At 38.8% G+C, this 18,984-nt stretch overlaps 1 protein-coding gene across 4 annotated transcripts in view; it reads right to left on the bottom strand.

Moving 5' to 3' along the window:
- Nucleotides 1-745: 745 nt before the first annotated feature.
- The window catches only part of LOC139959354 (uncharacterized), a 91,266-nt gene continuing 73,027 nt past the window's right edge, over nt 746-18,984 (bottom strand). For 3 of the 4 annotated variants that reach the window (XM_071956860.1, XM_071956861.1, XM_071956859.1), the window contains 7 exons: nt 18,401-18,496; nt 17,890-17,971; nt 12,391-12,477; nt 10,850-10,991; nt 7,475-7,551; nt 6,837-6,940; nt 746-6,621 (listed from right to left, as the gene is read on the bottom strand). In XM_071956860.1, the coding sequence (XP_071812961.1) occupies nt 7,539-7,551; nt 10,850-10,991; nt 12,391-12,477; nt 17,890-17,971; nt 18,401-18,496 (420 nt within the window). In that variant the 3' untranslated portion in view covers nt 746-6,621; nt 6,837-6,940; nt 7,475-7,538. The remainder of the gene's footprint in view (nt 6,622-6,836; nt 6,941-7,474; nt 7,552-10,849; nt 10,992-12,390; nt 12,478-17,889; nt 17,972-18,400; nt 18,497-18,984) is intronic. The other variant, XM_071956862.1, reaches the window with a different exon arrangement.

Here is an 18,984-nt window from a genome sequence, read left to right as displayed (position 1 = left end):
CGATTAATAGGTGTCGCACATCGATTGATGGGTCTAACATTCGATTGATCGTTACCGAACATTCGATTGATAGGTGTCGCACATTCGATTGATGGGTGTCGAATATTCGATTGATCGGTGTCGAACATTCGATTGATCGGTGTCGAATATTTGATTGATGGGTATCGCATATTTGATTGATCGGTGCCGCACATTTGATTGATCGGTGTCGAACATTCGATTGATGGGTGTTGCATATTCGATTAATCGGTGTCGAAATTTCGATTAATAGCTGTCGAACATTCGATTGATGGGTGCCACACATTCCATTGATGGGTGTCGAACATTCGATTGATCGGTGTGGATCATACGATTGATCGGTGCCGCACATTTGATTGATCGGTGTCGAACATTCCATTATTAGGTGTCCCAATTTCGATTGATCGGTGTCGAACATTAGATTGATCGGTGTCGAATATTCGATTGATCGGTGTCGAACATTCGATTGATCGGTACAGCACATTCGATTGAACGATGTCGTACATTTGATTGATGGGTCTAACATTCGATTGATCGTTACCGACTTTAACGGTACTGCACATTCAATCGATACTGTACATCAACTAATACCCTAACTCGTATTTGACTATAAAACTGTTGTAAAAGGCGTCGTTAGGGCGTTATAATGGGTCCTTGTATGTATATAATTATGAGGGCTTTCCTGCGGAGAAATGCTTGGAGAAAAAGAGGAAGCATACACGATGAGTTGCGTGCATTTAGCACATCTGTTTCACTCAAGACCTGGCAATCGAATGCCCTCGAAACTACTAAAAATTACAGCTGCTATACTGCAACTAATTAACATACACACAACAGAAATAACATTGACATACACAGCAGCTGTCTAAAATACTTCTAACATGCAAAATGCTACAGTTGCACATATAGACAATTAACATGACATAACGTCAACTCTTACTTCACTCCCCCGCCCATTAGAAAATGTCCTCATTTTTCCATGCATCTTTTCACAAATACAAATATACAAAATATATGGCTCAACAGGACCACTGTGAAAACTATAAAGTAAAGGTAATTAAGGTATCAAAACATCAATATACAAACATTGGTGAAACAAACATATGAATTTGTACAAATCAATAGTAACATAATAAAGCATTATATTTCTCCTTATGTTTATAAGGTATTCCTTTAATGTGATTTGCTGTATGCTTGTGACTGTTATTATTGCCTCTTCGTGTATTTGTTGTTTGCTTATTAGTAAGAGTATCTGGAGTTAAATTATTATCTTCGTAGAGTATCTCTCGAGAGGTTATTACTTTTGTTGGTATTCTATACATTCTCCAGAAAACCGCCGTAAATCCCAGAAAGCCACCGTAAACCCCTGTACACCGCAGTTTGTCGTGCGGTTGATTTTGCCAGATAACGATTGTAAGATAAGTTATAATTATCAAGAATGTAATTCTCTATGTTTTGTTTCATGTTACCAAATGTTATTTGTTATACTTCTTCCTTTTGTGCATTGGTCAGTCTTAGGAAATAACATACATCCGCAACGATGACACTCCCCCACTGGAATGCGTCACATTCAAGTATAAGAATGCCTACAATACCTAAACCACCCCATCGATGTACATTAAAATTCCATAACAGCTTTTGCAATCAAAATTGTGACGTAAAGCTTCTATACCAAGTAAACAACTATAAACCTGACAGTTCAATAACGAAGATAAAAAAATAAAAAAAAACTATATTTACATGGAATTTCAAAGATAATGCGTGCAAACACTTAAGAAGATGAGAATGCAGATTCAAGTAAAACAATCTTAGTAATAGGACGAACCAGCTCGGTAGTCCTAGTCTTAACTCTTACCGACCTAACTAACCCATCTCTACTACAGTTAACACTAACAACCAGCGTCAACGGCCAGAGGTTACGGGGAGTCATTTCATCTAAGATTAAAACCAAGTCACCAACTGCCAGATTATCTGTGACCCCCGTCCACTTAGACCTCTTTTGCAATTCAGGTAGATATAATTTTAACTACTTGCGCCAGAATTGGTTAGCTAGGTGCTGGACATGCCTCCAGCGGCGACGGAAACGGTCAACATTTTCAAACTTGCCCGGCGAAATGCTAGGACCATGTCTCAATAACAACAAATGGTTGCGAGTAAGAGGCATAGGGTCACGAGGGTCATCGCTGAGTTTTGTCAACAGACGACCATTAACAATGCTTTCGACTTCGCAAACAAAGTCCCCAAAATCTCATCTGTAAGCCTCACAGTACTAGGGAGGATAGCAGCCATGACTCTCTTTTAATTACACCCGCCATGCGTTCCCAGGCTCCCCCCATATGAGAAGCAGTAGGGGAAATAAGAAGCCAATCAAACTTCTCCTTTACTGCATAAGCATGTATTACCTTATTGGAGAGGTCTCTCATGCCCCGTCTCAACTCCGCCTCACCCCCAATAAAATTAGTGCCATTATCTAAAAATATGGTTTCTGGACACCCTCTACGTGCCACAAATCGCCTAAATCCATTCAAGAAGGACTCACTATCTAATGAGTCCAACTTTTCAATATGGACAGCCCTGACTGTTAAACAAGTGAACAACCAGCCATAACGCTTGACTTCAGAACGGCCAAATTTAACGTAATACGACCCAAACACATCAATGCCCACATGGATAAAGGGGGCTACATTAGCCGCAATCCTTTCCCTAGGCAAATTTGCCATTTGTTGTACACATGGCTTAGAATACAAACGTCGACACGTGACACAAGCCCTGAGAATCCTCTTGACCAACGGCCTTCCCTTAGTAACCCAAAAATCATTCCTTACAATACTTAGCACCAACTCAATACCAAAATGGGCAATACTGTGTACATCCTTAACAATAGACTCAGCAATAGGATGTCTACCTGAGATTATACACGGGTGTTTGCTGTCGAACTCAAACGGCCACCTACCCTGAGAAGCCCTTCACCATCCAGAAACAGAGTTAACGTTTTAAGGGAACTAGATGCTCTGACAGCCTTACCCTGACTTAACCTTTTTAACTCAGAACAGAAACTAGTAGACTGATTCTTACGGAGGAGGATATCTCCTGCTCGACGAACTTCTTGGACAGATATTCTGCCTAAAGGCATATGTCCCTTAAAAAATCGCACAAGACGCAAGAACCACGCTAAACCCCCCTCATTTTTAAACCATAAAGAATAATGATTCATTAGCCTACATAATGGCTCACCTGAATCTTCAACAACACTTAACTTAAAGGGGACACATGACCAGTAATAGTTGTATTCCCCACGGTGACGTCCGTCCCTTTGACTTCAGGATTGTCATCAGTTATGACGAGCGAATTAAGTTTAGCAGTTTGCCAACATTCTTGCATCGACACAACTTGTCAGGACCGTTACACCATCTACTGCTATAAAACTTTGAGAAGAAACAACTTCTAGTAACTAGATCAGCTGGGTTAGCTTTAGTTTCAATATGGAACCACTGTTGCGGGTCGCTGATCTCCCTGATTAGACTAATCCTATTGCCTACAAAAACATGGAATCTTCTGCTATTATTGTGAATGTACTCCAAGACAATTTCTGAATCTGTCCAAAAAATACAACTTGGCGAGTTCAAGAGCTAACTCCCTTCGCAATAGAGAATCAACCTTTACGGCTAATACAGCAGCTTGTAGCTCTAAACGAGGTATAGTACGTAGCTTTAAAGGAGCAACTTTACTCTTACTCATGACTAACTGTACATGAATTTCTCCTTTTCTATTTACACAACATACATAACAGCATCAGCCATAACCTTTAGAGCTAGCATCTGAAAAATGATGAAGTTTGATGAAGGCATCATCAAAGGAACAAGGCTTTATACAACGAGGTACTCTCAAACGACTAACAGAAGACAACAACTGAACCCAGGAGTTCCAAGCCCTTACAAGATCAGGGGGTATCTCTTCATCCTACGACAACCCACGGGCTGTAGCTTCCTGGAAAAGGAGCTTGCCTGAAAGGACTACAGGACTTATCAAGCCTAGCAGATCGAAAATTGACGAAACTATACAAAGTATTCTCCTCCTGGTTAACAACAAGCCAGTACCAAAATCTTTCTCCAGGGCGAAGAAGAACTCATCGCGGGAAACCATACACTTTATACCTAAAGCCCTGCTCTCACTACTAGTACCAAAATCTAGAACTTCCTCTGCATAACAGTTATCTACAAGTTTCACAATTTCAGCGTTATACCTATCATACAAGCCGTTCCTAATAAGTTTCTTGTACAGCGAGTCTAACCTAGTTTTGGCAACAACAAAATAACTTGGGAGGGTCTCCGACCTGTCCCTCCAAGGAATGGGAAGTTCATGGTGACCATCCACTTTCCTGTGCTCTTTGTCCCACAAAGATATCACCAACTTATCCTCGTATGACCATGACGTGAGATCCAAACCTGCATTCTCTATTTCCCACAAACGAGAAACATCACTCTGAATAGTCAAAGTAGATATAAAATTTGAAATTATCTTACGACTCGGGAGGCTGATGGAAGATTGTCAATTAAGATTCCAACCAAATATGTAACGTACATTAAACCGCCTAACCTCCAATGGCACAAGTGCTTCAGTATTATATTGACCTATCAGTATGTCCACTGTGATATCATTACTTTGATAAGCAGACAGGGGACCGATACCACTAAGATGGGAATAACATTCCAGATCGACTACAGAATTCTTAACTGGTATTTCTTCAACTACGTAAACGGCAGATAATTTTAAGATTTCACCCGATTTAGAAGACAAGGACAGGTCCACCATTTCGGATTGCTGAATACCTGAAGAGTTCAACATTCTAAGCTCAAATTGATAAGAATTAACAGTGATTCCTAATTGGTTGACCAATGCATGGGAACAAAATGAATTACTGGATGCACTATCTAACAATATAAATGCATCACACAAACTGTTCATGGTTACCTGAACTAAAAGGCATATACATACTTTTGCTACGTGGAAAGCTTGCATTAGAAACCTCAACATCGGGTGAAGAATTTACAGTATTATCATCGCAATGAATGTACATGGTATGTTTCCTACCACAACCTCGCACACTACAAACAGAGCGCTTGCCACAATCACTAGTGTTATGAGAGGCACAAAGGCAGTTATGACACAACTTATGCCTAATTACATCAATCAATCTCTCTCTCTAGGGCGCAATTGTTTAAACTATCACAATGCCACAGACAGTGTGCTTATTCACATAGTACACAACGAGGTTCAGCCCTAGCGTACGTTCCAGGTTTTACTGCCTGGGCACTTTCACCAGTACACGTATTGGACTTAGACAAAGAGATAGAATAGCTGCTAGAAGTACTCCTTTGTTCACGTTTACACTTATCTGAACGTTGGAGATACACGTCGACATAAACTGGGATTTCTGGCGATTTCACCTGTGTATTCAATAAATTCTTTAAACCCTGGATAACAACCATCGGCCCATTTGGCCTTCAATGCATATATTTTCCATCTCAAATGCACATAGTTAGGAAACCTGGCAACTATTTCGATAAGGACTGCTTGAGAATCAACCTCCTTCATAGTTTTTAACTCTGAAAGTACAAGGAATGCGTTTTGCATATCATCAGCTAACTGTTGTATGTCTTGCGGAAGTCTTACTTGCAACCTTAACTCACGTATTAACCCCTCAGTAACTATAGGTGCGATTTCCAAACCGGTTTTCTAATATGAACCTAGCTTTAGCATAACCGCTACTTCCTCCAACTAACTGGCAACTCCTAATGGCCTCTTTAGCAGAGCCTGATGTATATTGCATTAATCTAGACAACTTTGAATCGTTGTCCTCACATATCTTATCAACATTAGCCTCGAAAGCCTTTATGAATTGATGATAATGTACTGGATCGCCATGAAATATTTGCAGCTCTACCTTAGGTATATTCAATAAATGTAGAAATTCTTTACAAAATAAATCTGCTTTTGGATTATCCGTAAGGGATTGATCCTCTACAGCAGAATTCAATGCATCTTTAACTAAATTTAAAGCGGAAATGAAATCTTTCTGCTTTTCACAAAAATAGTCGTCACTCTCGTCAACATCCTTCTCAACAGTAAGCGTCTTGTGGTACTTGTCATGGGCCAACGTAAACACTTTAAAAAGATCTTTCAATAAAATTACATGATCGTTAATGTCCACGTTACCTTCCGCGATATACTGCCTGACACGACTAATCTGCATCGTAGCAGCCCTCTTTGCTGAAGTCCTGACAGTCTTTAGGTCTTCCATGAGTCATCAGACGACGATTACATTGGTGCTACGGGAATTAGGCACGTGGTACACTATTTCTGTTACTGGAATACGATGGTGATCGAGCTTATATACGACAGGAATTGGTGGGTTTGTAGACGACAGGAAAGGTGAATAACAACGGCTGGATACCGGACGGCGGAGGATATACAGGACTTCCAGTTGTCAAAACCCAACAATTATTTCACTGTCACCAAGACGACGCTCAATGAAGCTGAACCAGGTGTCGTAGGTTTTAACCCATTTATTTCATGCGTGGCTCAACAGGACCAGGGTGAAAACTATAAAGAAAAGATATCAAAACATCAATATACAAACATTTGTGAAACAAACATGAATTTGCACAAATCAATAATAACATGATAAAGCATTATATTTCTCCTTATAAAAAATGCACAAAAGAAAGAAGTACAACAAATAACATTTGGTAACATGAAACAAGACATAGAGAAAGATTGACGACAATTACATTCTTGATAATTATAACTTAACTTACAATCGTTACCAGGCAAAACCAACCGCACGACAAACTGCGGTGTACAGGGGTTAACTGCGGCTTTCTGCGGTTTACGGCGGCTTTCTGGGGTTTACGGCAGCTTTCTGGAGAATGTTTAGAATACCAACAAAGTAATAACCTCTGGAGAGATACTCTAAAGAAGATAATACTTTAACTCCAGATACTCTTACAAATAAGCAAACATCAAATACGGCAATAATAATAACAGGTACAAGCATACAGTAAATCACATTAAAGGCATATCTGTATAACACAATATTAAAAGAGATATACAATTACAATATCTAGTTCCTTAATACCTATATAAAACATTTAGAATACTTTCATACTAAGGGTCTACTATAGTAAACACATGCGACATCTTCCTGAACCAGGAGAGGAATGAAGCATGTGTACCTCACATAATGCGTAAGTATGCATCGATACGTAAGTGTGCATCGATTACGTAAGTATGTAAATCGAGGAGGTGGGTATAAAAGATCCCAGTTAAGGGCAGTATTGACCTTTGCCCGACCGGAAATTTCCCCTTGGTCACTTTTAGGAAATAACATACATTGGCAACGATGACAGGAAGGGATCCTGATGAAGCGGATTGATGTGGGTTTGGATAGACCTACCCTTTATTTTGACATGATGTTGCCTCGTCTGACATTTAGTCCATTTTCCACCAAGCGTAACTCCTCACCTGTGATGGCTGGTAATGAAAATTACAGAACAGGTAAACTTCAAAATGATGTGTAACTTAAGCTCTGGCCAGGAATAGGTCATAGGTGATTCAACATCATCCAACAAATGATCCTCCTAGTACATACAAATTTAAATGCCAATTTTAATACCTAGTTTGCCTTAATACATATCCAGGGCTTCCTTTGAGATACTCCCTGCATCTACCCATTGATTAAATTTTGAAGAGTACCCTGCCACGTGACCAGATACTCAGTTTTTCCCTTCTTCTGCCTCTTCTTCAGGACCTTCTCCACCGTGAAGAAATCAGCTGAAACAAAATATACTTTTACTAGTGTAGTAAAGTGAAATTTTGTTGTATGCAGCCTTTGAGTATTTACATGGATTACGTAATAGCAGGTTTGTAGCGTTAGTTGTTTGCACGTGTATTTCTTCAGTTCTGTATACGCCGTTTTAATGGCGAGCATAGAAGAGTATAAATTTTTCCCCGAGTAGGATAGATTTTAATAAGATAGTAAAGAGTTTATTAAAGCCATATAAGTTCAAGCCATTTTATATTGTCATGTGTCATGACTTATTCTTCATTTGTATATTATCATTTTGTAGAAATTGCAATAAATCGTCAGCCGTTGATTCAACGCAAGAACACTCTTGCATCCTCATTTATAACTTATGTATGCACCTTTTGAGTATTTACATGTATTACGTAATAGCCAGTTTGTAGCGTTAGTTGTTCTTCAGTTCTGTATACGCCGTTTTAATGGCGAGCAGCGTCTCTGCAGAGCTCCGGGGTTCGCCTCGTTATCCCTTTCATATTTTGTTAATATTCATTACTCTGGATCGTTAATTACCACTATAATACCTATATCTGTACTGCCTGGGGTCTGTGAGGAGATGTCCACCTTTTTAGAGGCAGGATGCCTCAGGTTTTGGATGGTTCGGCTTCAGGCTCGAAGCCACTGGTTTTTCCAAGATGGCGGATCCACCTTATAGCGAGCTGGCTAAAGTTGATCGAGTCTGGATGTCCGTTCCTCGATGTCCGCGAGCGTGGAGAGTTATTGTTATCCGCGAGCGAGTTGACTTCAGTATAGTAAGAGATTAAGTAATACATATTATTGTTTTGAAATGCCGTACGTACCCTTATTGTTATTTAATTGTATTGTAGTTTTAAGTGTTGCCCCTTTGGCTAGGTTGTACTTTACTGTACAAAGTACATGTTAGGTTGTGTATTTGGACCTTGGTCCTATGGGTTCGTAGCGTTTATTGTTAAGCATGTGGGTGTTATTGCGTACTTTTATACTGTAGTATTACAGTACCGGTTAGGTTGGTTTCAATTACAGAAAGTTATTTAATGATGTTTGTCATCTTGGTTCAGTGTAATTGACAGTTTAGTTGTATTGAAAGATTATTATTGATTATTGTGCCTTATTTTAGTATTGTACTGCTCGTGGTGTAAAGAGCGTATACGTATTTGTATTTTAATGTATCCTGAACATTATTGTTACTGTTGTTAACTAAAGAGTTGTCTCAGAGATTGTCCTTTAATCTTAGCCATTTTGGATAGCTACAGAGTGACAAGTCTCTTGAGAGTTGTGGGTTCAGGAGGTGAAATTCCTGCTGTCTAGGAACAGTAGGTAGAAAATGCCTATAATGGGTTGCAGCTGGCAACTGACCATTATGAAGGTGCCAAAAGTCCTCGCCTGTTGGCAAACGTTTTGTATTATTTATGCAGATTATATACATTGTTCTTTATACACTTTATACCTTATTGTACAGTATTGTACAAGACTACAAGTATTGTATTCATAGGCGTAGGAGGTGGGGGGGGCTGGGGGGCTGCAGCCCCCCCAACAAACTTTTTGGGTAAAAATTCGGGCAATATGCTGAGAATTTTCGGGCACCTACTGGAAGAATAATAATATGCAATGTGTTTTTCTGGGTTTTTTCTGGTAAAAATTCGGCAATATGCTGAGAATTATTCGGGCATCTACTGAAAGAATAATAATTTGCAATGTGTTTTTCAATTTTTTGGTGAAAATTCGGGCAATAGGCCTATGCTGAGAATTTTTCGAGCACCTACTGAAAGAAGAATAATTTGCAATGTGTTTTACAAATATTTTGGTGAAAATTTGGGCAATATGCTGAGAATTTTTCGGGCACCTACCAGTGGCAGAGCATCAGAGGGGTGATGACCCCTGACGGACTCAAATGGGCTACTGGCGCCCTTTTCAGCTTTTTACCACTTTTTACTTATTCGCGATTATTGACTTTTTTTATTGCGCTCTCAAATACCTATTGACATTTTTCACATTTTGTTGGTGCAACTTTCTGACAAATGGAATGACACCTATTTATTCTTCATTTATCTGCAAATTAGCAAGGCCAGGAAAGGGTCATTTCCGGCGATCTAGGGAGTATCTTTACTCAAAAATTTCTGTACGCTCCGCGCCAACCTGTGGTGGCGCCCCTCTTCCCCCCCCCCCTGACCAATTCCCCTAGCTCCGCCACTGGCATCTACTGAAAGAAGAAGAATTTGTAATGTGTTTTTCAATGGTTAAACTTATATTATTATTATTATCATTATTATTGTAACGACTTCCCCAATAATTCTAACCAATATAGAAGGGTAATAACACAGAAAATGATTTTATGTTATTGGCAGGTGATTTAATAACTGATTGATGCCTATATAATATGCACATTAACATGTAGAACGCGCGCGGAGCGCGCGAAAAAAAAATTGGTGATACTTTTCGGGCAAGTCGTTACAGCCCCCCCAAATCAAATGAGGCTCCTACGCCTATGATTGTATTGAGTATTGTATTTGTGTGGAAATGTTATTGATATTTCACAGATTGAGCATAGGTTCTGTGCATTTGTCATAGTATTGAATTAAGGTTTTCCCCGAGTTAGGATACATTTTAATAAGATAGTAAAGAGTTTAATAAGCCATTTAAGTTCAAGCCATTTTATATTGTCATGACTTCTTCATTTGTATATTATCATTTTGTAGAGTTTGCAATAAATCGTCAGCCGTTGTTTCAACGCAAGAACACTCTTGCATCCTCATTTATAACTTATGAGTTCGAAGCGAAGGACCCTAAATCCGGTAATTTCCCCCGCCATCCGCGGTTCGCTTCACTAGCATGGTAAACATAGTCATTTAACAACAGTAGTTGTGAATGATGTTCAAATCAGTAGGCCTATGCCCTAGAAGCAGGAACCCACAATGTGCAACAGATGCAAGCATTGAAAAATCTGTTAAAAGCAACAGAATCATCTACATTGTTGGTTAAGGTGTAATATACCATGGAAAGAGGGTCACCACACTTGCTTCTTCTTCCTGCTCTTTTTCTTCTCCTGCTTCCACCTCTTCACGCACATCTTCCTCAGTATTTTCTGAACATGACCACAAGTCTTTATATATGTCAAGTAGAATGACTGAAGGTCCTATGGAGATATGAAGATGATACATAGTTTCATCAAAAGTGCAAAGTCATGCATCGGGATGTTACAATCTTCGTAACTTCCAATGAAATGAGATGATGAAAGGGATAAAAAGAATAAACAATTTGCTCTTTCAGCACAATGTATTTTTAAATGACAGGAAGTAATGGTACCATTCACATTTAAGAAGGACATAATTCAAATGGCTTTAATGTGATTCATTTCAGTCATGCATGTTTATGTGAGACTCATTAGTTTTAATAAACCAATTACATAGGGAATTACATCATGCACTGTACATGACATTTGTCGCTTTTTAAACCTACTTGTACACGCCGATCAACACTTATTAGGATAGGAATGCTCACTGGCACACTGAGTACTAACAAGGGTTTGCCTGAGTGTCATGGTGAAAAATACTCCCCTAAGATACTACAAAATCTTTGTCACTCCAATGACTTTTGGAGATAATAGACACAAAATAAAGACCTTGTAAAATATCACCTTGCATGTCACTTCACAAAACATGTGATTAAATCTGACATTTCACATGAAAGAAGAACCAGATGGCACAAATGCACTGTGGTATCAATGATGAAAGATTTATAAGCAATAGCATAACAATCTGACCTTTATAACGATCTGACCTACTGTGTGCATGGTGAGGCTGTACAACATAAATAGATCTCAATAAGACAGAGAAAGCATGTATAAGATACTATCCATAATGAAAGCTTCTGCCCTAATGTAACCACCGATAAGCTTCTTGAACACATTGTGACATATTAGCTTATTATTTAGCAGCAAGCTACCTGTTGAGATATTAAATAGACAATTCCTCACAGCTTGATCCATTTGACCTCCACCAAACTCTTCTTGAAATAATTGTGATACACCTATACTTACCATGTATGAAATAGCTCCAAGCTTCCCTGCTTGAGATATGTTTAAATGGCTTTCACAGTTTAACCTGTTGACCCCAACTGACCTTTTACCTTCACCAACTGAAAGGCTACTTTCATTTAATGTATTTCATCCACATATCAAACATGAGATAGTTCTTTAGGTTTCCTTTAGAGATATCTTGTGTCTTAAGTTTTTACAATTTTGACCTCTGCTGACCCCAAAAAACCTCTGACCTCCACCAAAATGAAAAGAGTTCTTGCACTTAATGTGATACCGATATATCAGATATGTCCACGCTTCTCTTTGTGAGATATCGTGTTTACAAGCTTTGCTTCACAACACATACACATGCATGCATCACAACTAAAAAGGTTACGTTTATCATCAAAACCAAAAATGATGAAATGCAAAGCTTGTTTCATGCATAAGCAAAGAACTTTGTAACCACTGCAATAAAGATAGAAATGAAGTAGAACATGACAGCCTAACCACTAACCCTCTTGGTCGTAGGATGGATGAACAGCTTCATCACTGCTAGAGCCTTGTTCTTGATCTAGCATTTGACTATCATCACTCACAGACACTGCAAACAGAAATTACAGAGAAAGAGAACAACACAGTGAGGGAGCACATTATATAAAATTGATTATATTTGTGTTTTGTTTTAAACTTAGATATGTGCAATTCTGCTGCCGACATATTAACATTCTGATCATGGTCACTACAAAACTGCAGAACTACAATTAGCCTGAGTGTAGTACAGTCATTTTGCTCCAGAGAATTTTTACCAAATGGTCAACTTAAACCAAAAAGTTTAGATATTGACAGTCAGTAGAATGACTTGTGCTGTAAAATCGAACAAAAGACATCATTAAAAAGTATGTTATATCAGCAAACTTTAAGTTCGATATAAGTTTTTACATATCATGTTCAGTTGCTGATAGGCAATTGGCACCTGGAGTTCTAGTTGCATTGCTGGAAGTAACTTGTGAGGAAAAGCAGGAATGTTTCCAATGAAAATTAAACAAATTTGATTGGTTACAATGTTATGTTCTCACGAGAACTTACACACACTATAAGTATATACAACAATATATGGACAATATAAATGTGTACAGTCATGAGCACTATTACAGGACGACAAAACAGCAAGTACCCTTAGCCCAGGTCAAAATGTTTATGTAGCGGTGTAACTATAACATACCACTATCTATATTATGGACAGAACCCTCCCTCCTCCATTTCAGTGAATATATTTCATTGTGATTATTTCCCTTCAAGCCGGTATTGTGTGTACCTACCAGCATGTATCATGTGACAATTTCACTGAAGTTCTGCAGCAAAAACACCCAGACCCTCTCGTCCACTCACCCCCCCCCCGCTTCCCCTCCTCTCATATCATGTTTATAAGTGTTCAAATTGTCCTTCTTAGCTTTATAACAATTGATCAATGTAAAATGCAAAGGAATCTGCTCACTGAAAGGTAACACTTGCGATAGCCCCCCCTGAAAGCTTGTTGCCCCCCCCACTGGGATTTTGGGTGTCAAAAAAAATTGCATGTGCGAAAAGTATATCATTGGTCTGAATGGTCTCGAATCTCCATGATGACCACTCATGAACGACCCTTCGACCGCGGACCGGCAGTAGGCTATAGTTGCTGAAAAACCTGACGTGACATAGCGCATAGGCCGAGAAGTCTACAGTAGTCGCACTGTACTGAAAACACATGTTAACCACCGTCACTCTTTTTTAAATATCCATAATCCCTAACATACAAATAAATACTTATACAAACAGCCAATCAGTATCTTGTAACCAGTGCACATTAACTGATCAAACAAGATAGTAAGCAATACTATACCCTTATAGAAAGGTGGTTTCCAGGTACTTGAATGCCAAAGAAGATGTTAAAAGGTAAAAAAATGCTGACATCATACACATGTTTCTCACATCATTGCTCGCGTCATTGCCTCGATACCCTGTTACATTTTCAATCGGGTTTTCACTTCTGGGACGTACCCTGAGGCTCTTAAAACCGCTAAATAAAAACATATTTTCAAGAAAGGTGACTACACTATCGCTGAGAAATACCGGCCATCAGTGGCGGAGCGTCCAAACAGTCAGGGGCGGTTGCCCCCCCCCACCCCTGACGGACTCAAATGTACTGCTGGCGCCCTTTTCAGCTTTTTAGCACTTTTTACTTATTTGCGATTATTGACTTTTTTATTGCACTCTCATCTACCAATTGACATTTGTCACATTTTGTTGGTGAAGTTTATTGACAAAATGCTCTAACGTACGATGGTATTTAATTTATCGGCACTTTATTCTGTTGTACGAAACTCTTTCCAAGAACTGTACAGGGTTTTTGATCTATTTTTTCGAAAACATGAGCACTCACAAAGATACCACAGGGATTGTGATGAAGCGCATGTACTTTCAACACCCATATAAACTTCCGACTTGTCACAAATGGCGATGACACATATTTATTCTTCCTTTATCTGCAAATTAGCGAGGCCCGGAAAGGGTCATTTCCGGCGATCTAGGGAATATCTTTACTCAAAAAATTTCTGTACGCTCTGCGCCAACCTGTGGTGGCGCTCCACTTAGATAGTGTCGAAAGCGCCCCTACAGGCCATTCTCGCCCCCGACCAATACCTCTAGCTCCGCCACTACCGACCAATCAGTCTATCACCCTAATAATATTTCAGACGCAATCTTTGATGTCAGTTTGAAATATAGTTCGGTCATTTCAGTATGTTACTTGGCTGAAAGCCCAGTAAATCTTTCTTTATTTTCCACGCGCAATTTGCATATTTGTCGAAAAATGTCAATGCCAGTGTCAAACTCACAAAAGATATGTCATGATATTTCAAAGTAACATACCAGATTGTTTTTTTTTTCTTTTTCACTAAACTATTTGATGACCATATCAAAACATGGGATCTCAAAAAAAAGGATGTTGAGAAAACTTTAGAGCAGCTTAGAAGGCCTGGGAAGTGTCATTTCCAACGATCTAGGAGGCCTTTTTAGCTAAAAGTTCTCGGTACGCTGCGCGCCAACCCATGGTGGCGCTCCGCTTAGATAGTAACAAGAAAGTGGTCAAGCCCCCCAGGATATGTTCAAGCCCCCCAAGGCCCCCCCACTGAAAAAATCCTGGCTACGCCACTGTTGCAGATCATGGACTCCATACGCGGACAGTCGTTTACAGCTAATACCAGGTGGCAGACCATCTACCACAATATTCCCCATAGCAAGCTGCTTGTAGCTCATTGCTCTTCTGCCCGTACCTGCATCTGTGACATATAAACCAGTTAAACACCCAGCAAGCAAGCCGAAGTCGGCCCGACGGTGGCTGCCGCCGGTGGGCCGCCGTAGATTTGGCAGACGGCAAGTCGGCATACCACACGCGGAAACCCTGCCGGGCCACAGACGGCTCGAGGCTTGCCCGCCAGTCATCAAAGCAGGCCCGCCGGCAGGTGGCCGGCGGCGGGCAGACGGCAAATCAGCGCCGATGTCTTTCAATTATGTTTTTTTTTCATTTATACTCTAATTTTCTACTGAGTATAAAATGCTGTAATAGTCAAATAGATTATTTTAAAAATTGTGACAGTTGATGAAATATGGAATTCCCATTACATTTCCAGCTGGAAAATAGTCACTGCATGTGTATATTTAAGTGGGTTATTTTCGAAAAGTTTTATTAATTGAATATCCAGAAAGACTCTTAAGGGACAGAAAAACTTTTAGAAGTGTGTATTCCAGATATAACGACAGTAAAGTTTTTTAATAATAAACATAAGACAAGGAGCATTGACATAACATTGTCACAATTTATTAATTTCATGCATTTTCCTTAAATTACCAGATGTTTTAGCCATTTATGAACAACTAACACCAATTATTCGATAAAGCCACAGAATGAAGGAAAAGAGTGAAGCAGATTTATGAAAACACTTGCCATCATAATATCAAATGAAGACGCACACGGTGTGCCGAAATCGAAACAGTGTGAATTTTTATATAAGGAAAGCAAGACCTATCAATGCAGACATTCTAAATGCCATTGGAATTTAAAATGAAATACTATACTGTATCCAGAATTAATGTTGAATGAAGTTCATAAAACGTACAAGCACATTTTGTGGCTCAATTTTCAGTTGGGCGCATGATTCCAGTCACCTATGGTAAGATATACACAGCATTCAAGACACTATCATTACATTTACTGTGATAGTTAGTATATGTTTTTGGTTTTTCTCTCAATGTTTAATGGCCTGCTGCAAACTTACATATCAAGCGGTCCTGATAGGGGGGGGGGGGGAGGCACAAAAATGCTATGACCTGATGGGTTATGTACACATACAAAAAAATTCACATTTCGAGATTTTTTCTAAACCATTTCAAATGTATTAAGATTCTGGAAGAATAATGGGCTATACTAGATCGATACTTCTTGCACAGTCTGATTACTTCCATTTTTGGGCCTTCTGTTAATGGAGATAGTCATCCTTATTGGTAGGCTGGAAGTATGCTTTGAATATTTGGCATGTTTGCTATACCATTTGAAATTATCCATGCCAATTGTGCTCGAATGCCATCCCCTTGCACACCTCCCTGTAGCCCACTCTCGTTAATCTGTCTACAAAAACACGTCAAGGTCAGTGTCTACGCAGAGGCCCTCTAAAGGTTGTCTCCCTAATAACAGTATGCCTAAACTCATTAGCCACGATTGCCTAATTGTTATTCTAATAATGTGCATACTCAATTGTTTAGCTTCAGCTGTGATTTATCCCATAAGTGCAGTAAAAAAAGATCATGTTACAAAAGATAGTTGTATGCTGCTACACAAGGAGGTCCTGTGTGATGTAGTTCTCTTTAGCAAAACAAACGACACCAGCTATAACAACATGTATGGACGATTTGCATTGTGAGCATGTATATATTTTACTGAGATGGTAAAAGTTATCGCATTTTTCTCTTTTGAAACTCTTAAAATGTGTAACAAGGAATCCATCAGGCATGTTTTCTGTGGTGCTCCAATTGCTTGTGTATCTGCTTTTGTGGAGTTGTGACTTACTGAAAGCCTTATACTTTATGGCAGCAAGACATACCCCGCAGAGCTTTGTATTTCTTGGATTCAATTATTACTGCATCCACTGACTGAGACTAACTGCAAACACGATTAATTGCAACAACAAATGAAGACATATCTGAAATGTTGATATTTTTCACAAGGTAGGTATTGGAATTGCGGCAAGACCTCAATATCATACCGCAGACTATGTAAAGTGACCTATAATGCAACGAATCTTACAAAATATGATCAGTCGTTGAGGCAGGTTTGTAACCATAATTTACTTGTAATTGAAGAACTGCCAACCAAAATGAGTTCAAGTAGCCATGTGTGAACAATTCTAACAACCATTTCTTTCTCTTGTTGCTGCATGTTTATTGCAAGACTGAAGTTAATAAATGGCTCACTTTCTTAAGAGAAGTACAAAGAAAGTCCATTGTTATTGTTTTGCATTAGCGGTACACTCTGCAGACTAACAACACAGTGACTTGTACGTTCATGAGCTTTTACGCATCACGTTTCTGGTCAGTGAGAATCTGCTAACTTTGACATCAAATTTCTCTAAATTACTTTCTTTTCAACTAAACGAAAACCACAGTATTGTTTGTGTAGTAAATACTTTACTATGAGCCGAAAAAATGGAATATTGCATTTTAATGTCTGCAGCTCATAATAATGAACAATCAATATTAGGCAGCTAATGTAAGTAGCACTGTGAACAATTGGGAAACTGATTGACTGATGTTCCAATTGTTCGTATTTCACTCAGCAGTTAAAGAATGGAATTTGACTTTATCATATCAAAAAAAAATCCTGTTCATTGCTAATGAGTAAGTGATCACTTACAATGAGACAACACTAATATTTCTCTCCCAAGATGCAATCGATGAACGTGAGTTAGTCATTTTTACTTACAGAATTTTTCGTTAAGAGCTCCTGCACGCGGTACATAGTGTTGTACAGGTTGTTTTTTTAACAGGACCATCAGCATTACCCCCTATTGAATGAAACAGAAAGAAAAAAACAATCATAAGTTTAATCTACCTTCAAAATGAATGTATGACCTTTAAATACTTCCTCATATGCAGCTGATTTTTGTTGCATAATTATGCTACTGTACATTATACCACTTAATAGATTTGACTTCTACTGAAAAACCCGTTCATATTTCTGCTGTGGTGTTGAAATTCTCCTTACTACTTCAAATTTACATCAGCAACTCTTCTTCTTTTCTTGGTTTGCTACAATTTGAAAGGGATGTTGGTCGGTAAGAGGGATGGAGTCAAAGCAATCTGACTTCCAGGCATTTAAAGTCTCTATGCCACAAAACTTGACTAATAAATAACTGCAATGATTAGTAATTCAACACTGGAAATTGTTTTTGCATACCTATAACACTCAGTCCAAATTTTCATAAAATTTCTACCTCTTTATCTAAAAACTTTTGGCCTTCAGTAGTTCCTGAACTATGGAGATTTTGCTCGGTATATGCTTCATAGTCCAACTCTTGAAGATGAAAACACTGGAAAGAAATGAATAACAATTATATTACTCCCAGTAGTACGAACAAACATTAAAGCACCCTCAACAATCTAACACACACACAAACAGATGTGCAAAAATAGATGTAATCCCTTTTTGTTTTCCACCACAATACCCCAATGATAATTCATTGCAATTTTCAGGTACATTATTGAATTGCTAGTTATTTGAGTCAATGATATCATAGCGGACATGCTTGTAACATCTACTGATGAAAGAATACAGTAACTGAAATTTACATGCAACATCACAGAGTCAATCTGCTTCACTGGTTATGACTTTTGTGGTAAATTTGATTGTGATTGTTGTTTTTTTGTTTAATACTTTGAAAGATGACTTTGCTGTTCTTCAGTACAGAAGCAGAAAGTTCCCTCACCCCCTACTACTGAAATCACATCACTCTAGCTTCCTAGTTGGATATTAATAAAAAGAATAGGCACAGTGAAGATTTTTCCTCTGCGTTAATTG

Source organism: Apostichopus japonicus, chromosome 19 (genome assembly GCF_037975245.1).
Source record: "Apostichopus japonicus isolate 1M-3 chromosome 19, ASM3797524v1, whole genome shotgun sequence".
Lineage (NCBI taxonomy): Eukaryota > Metazoa > Echinodermata > Holothuroidea > Aspidochirotida > Stichopodidae > Apostichopus > Apostichopus japonicus.
The sequence above is the reverse complement of the archived record's forward strand: the minus strand, read 5'-3'. Positions and strand labels throughout refer to the sequence as shown.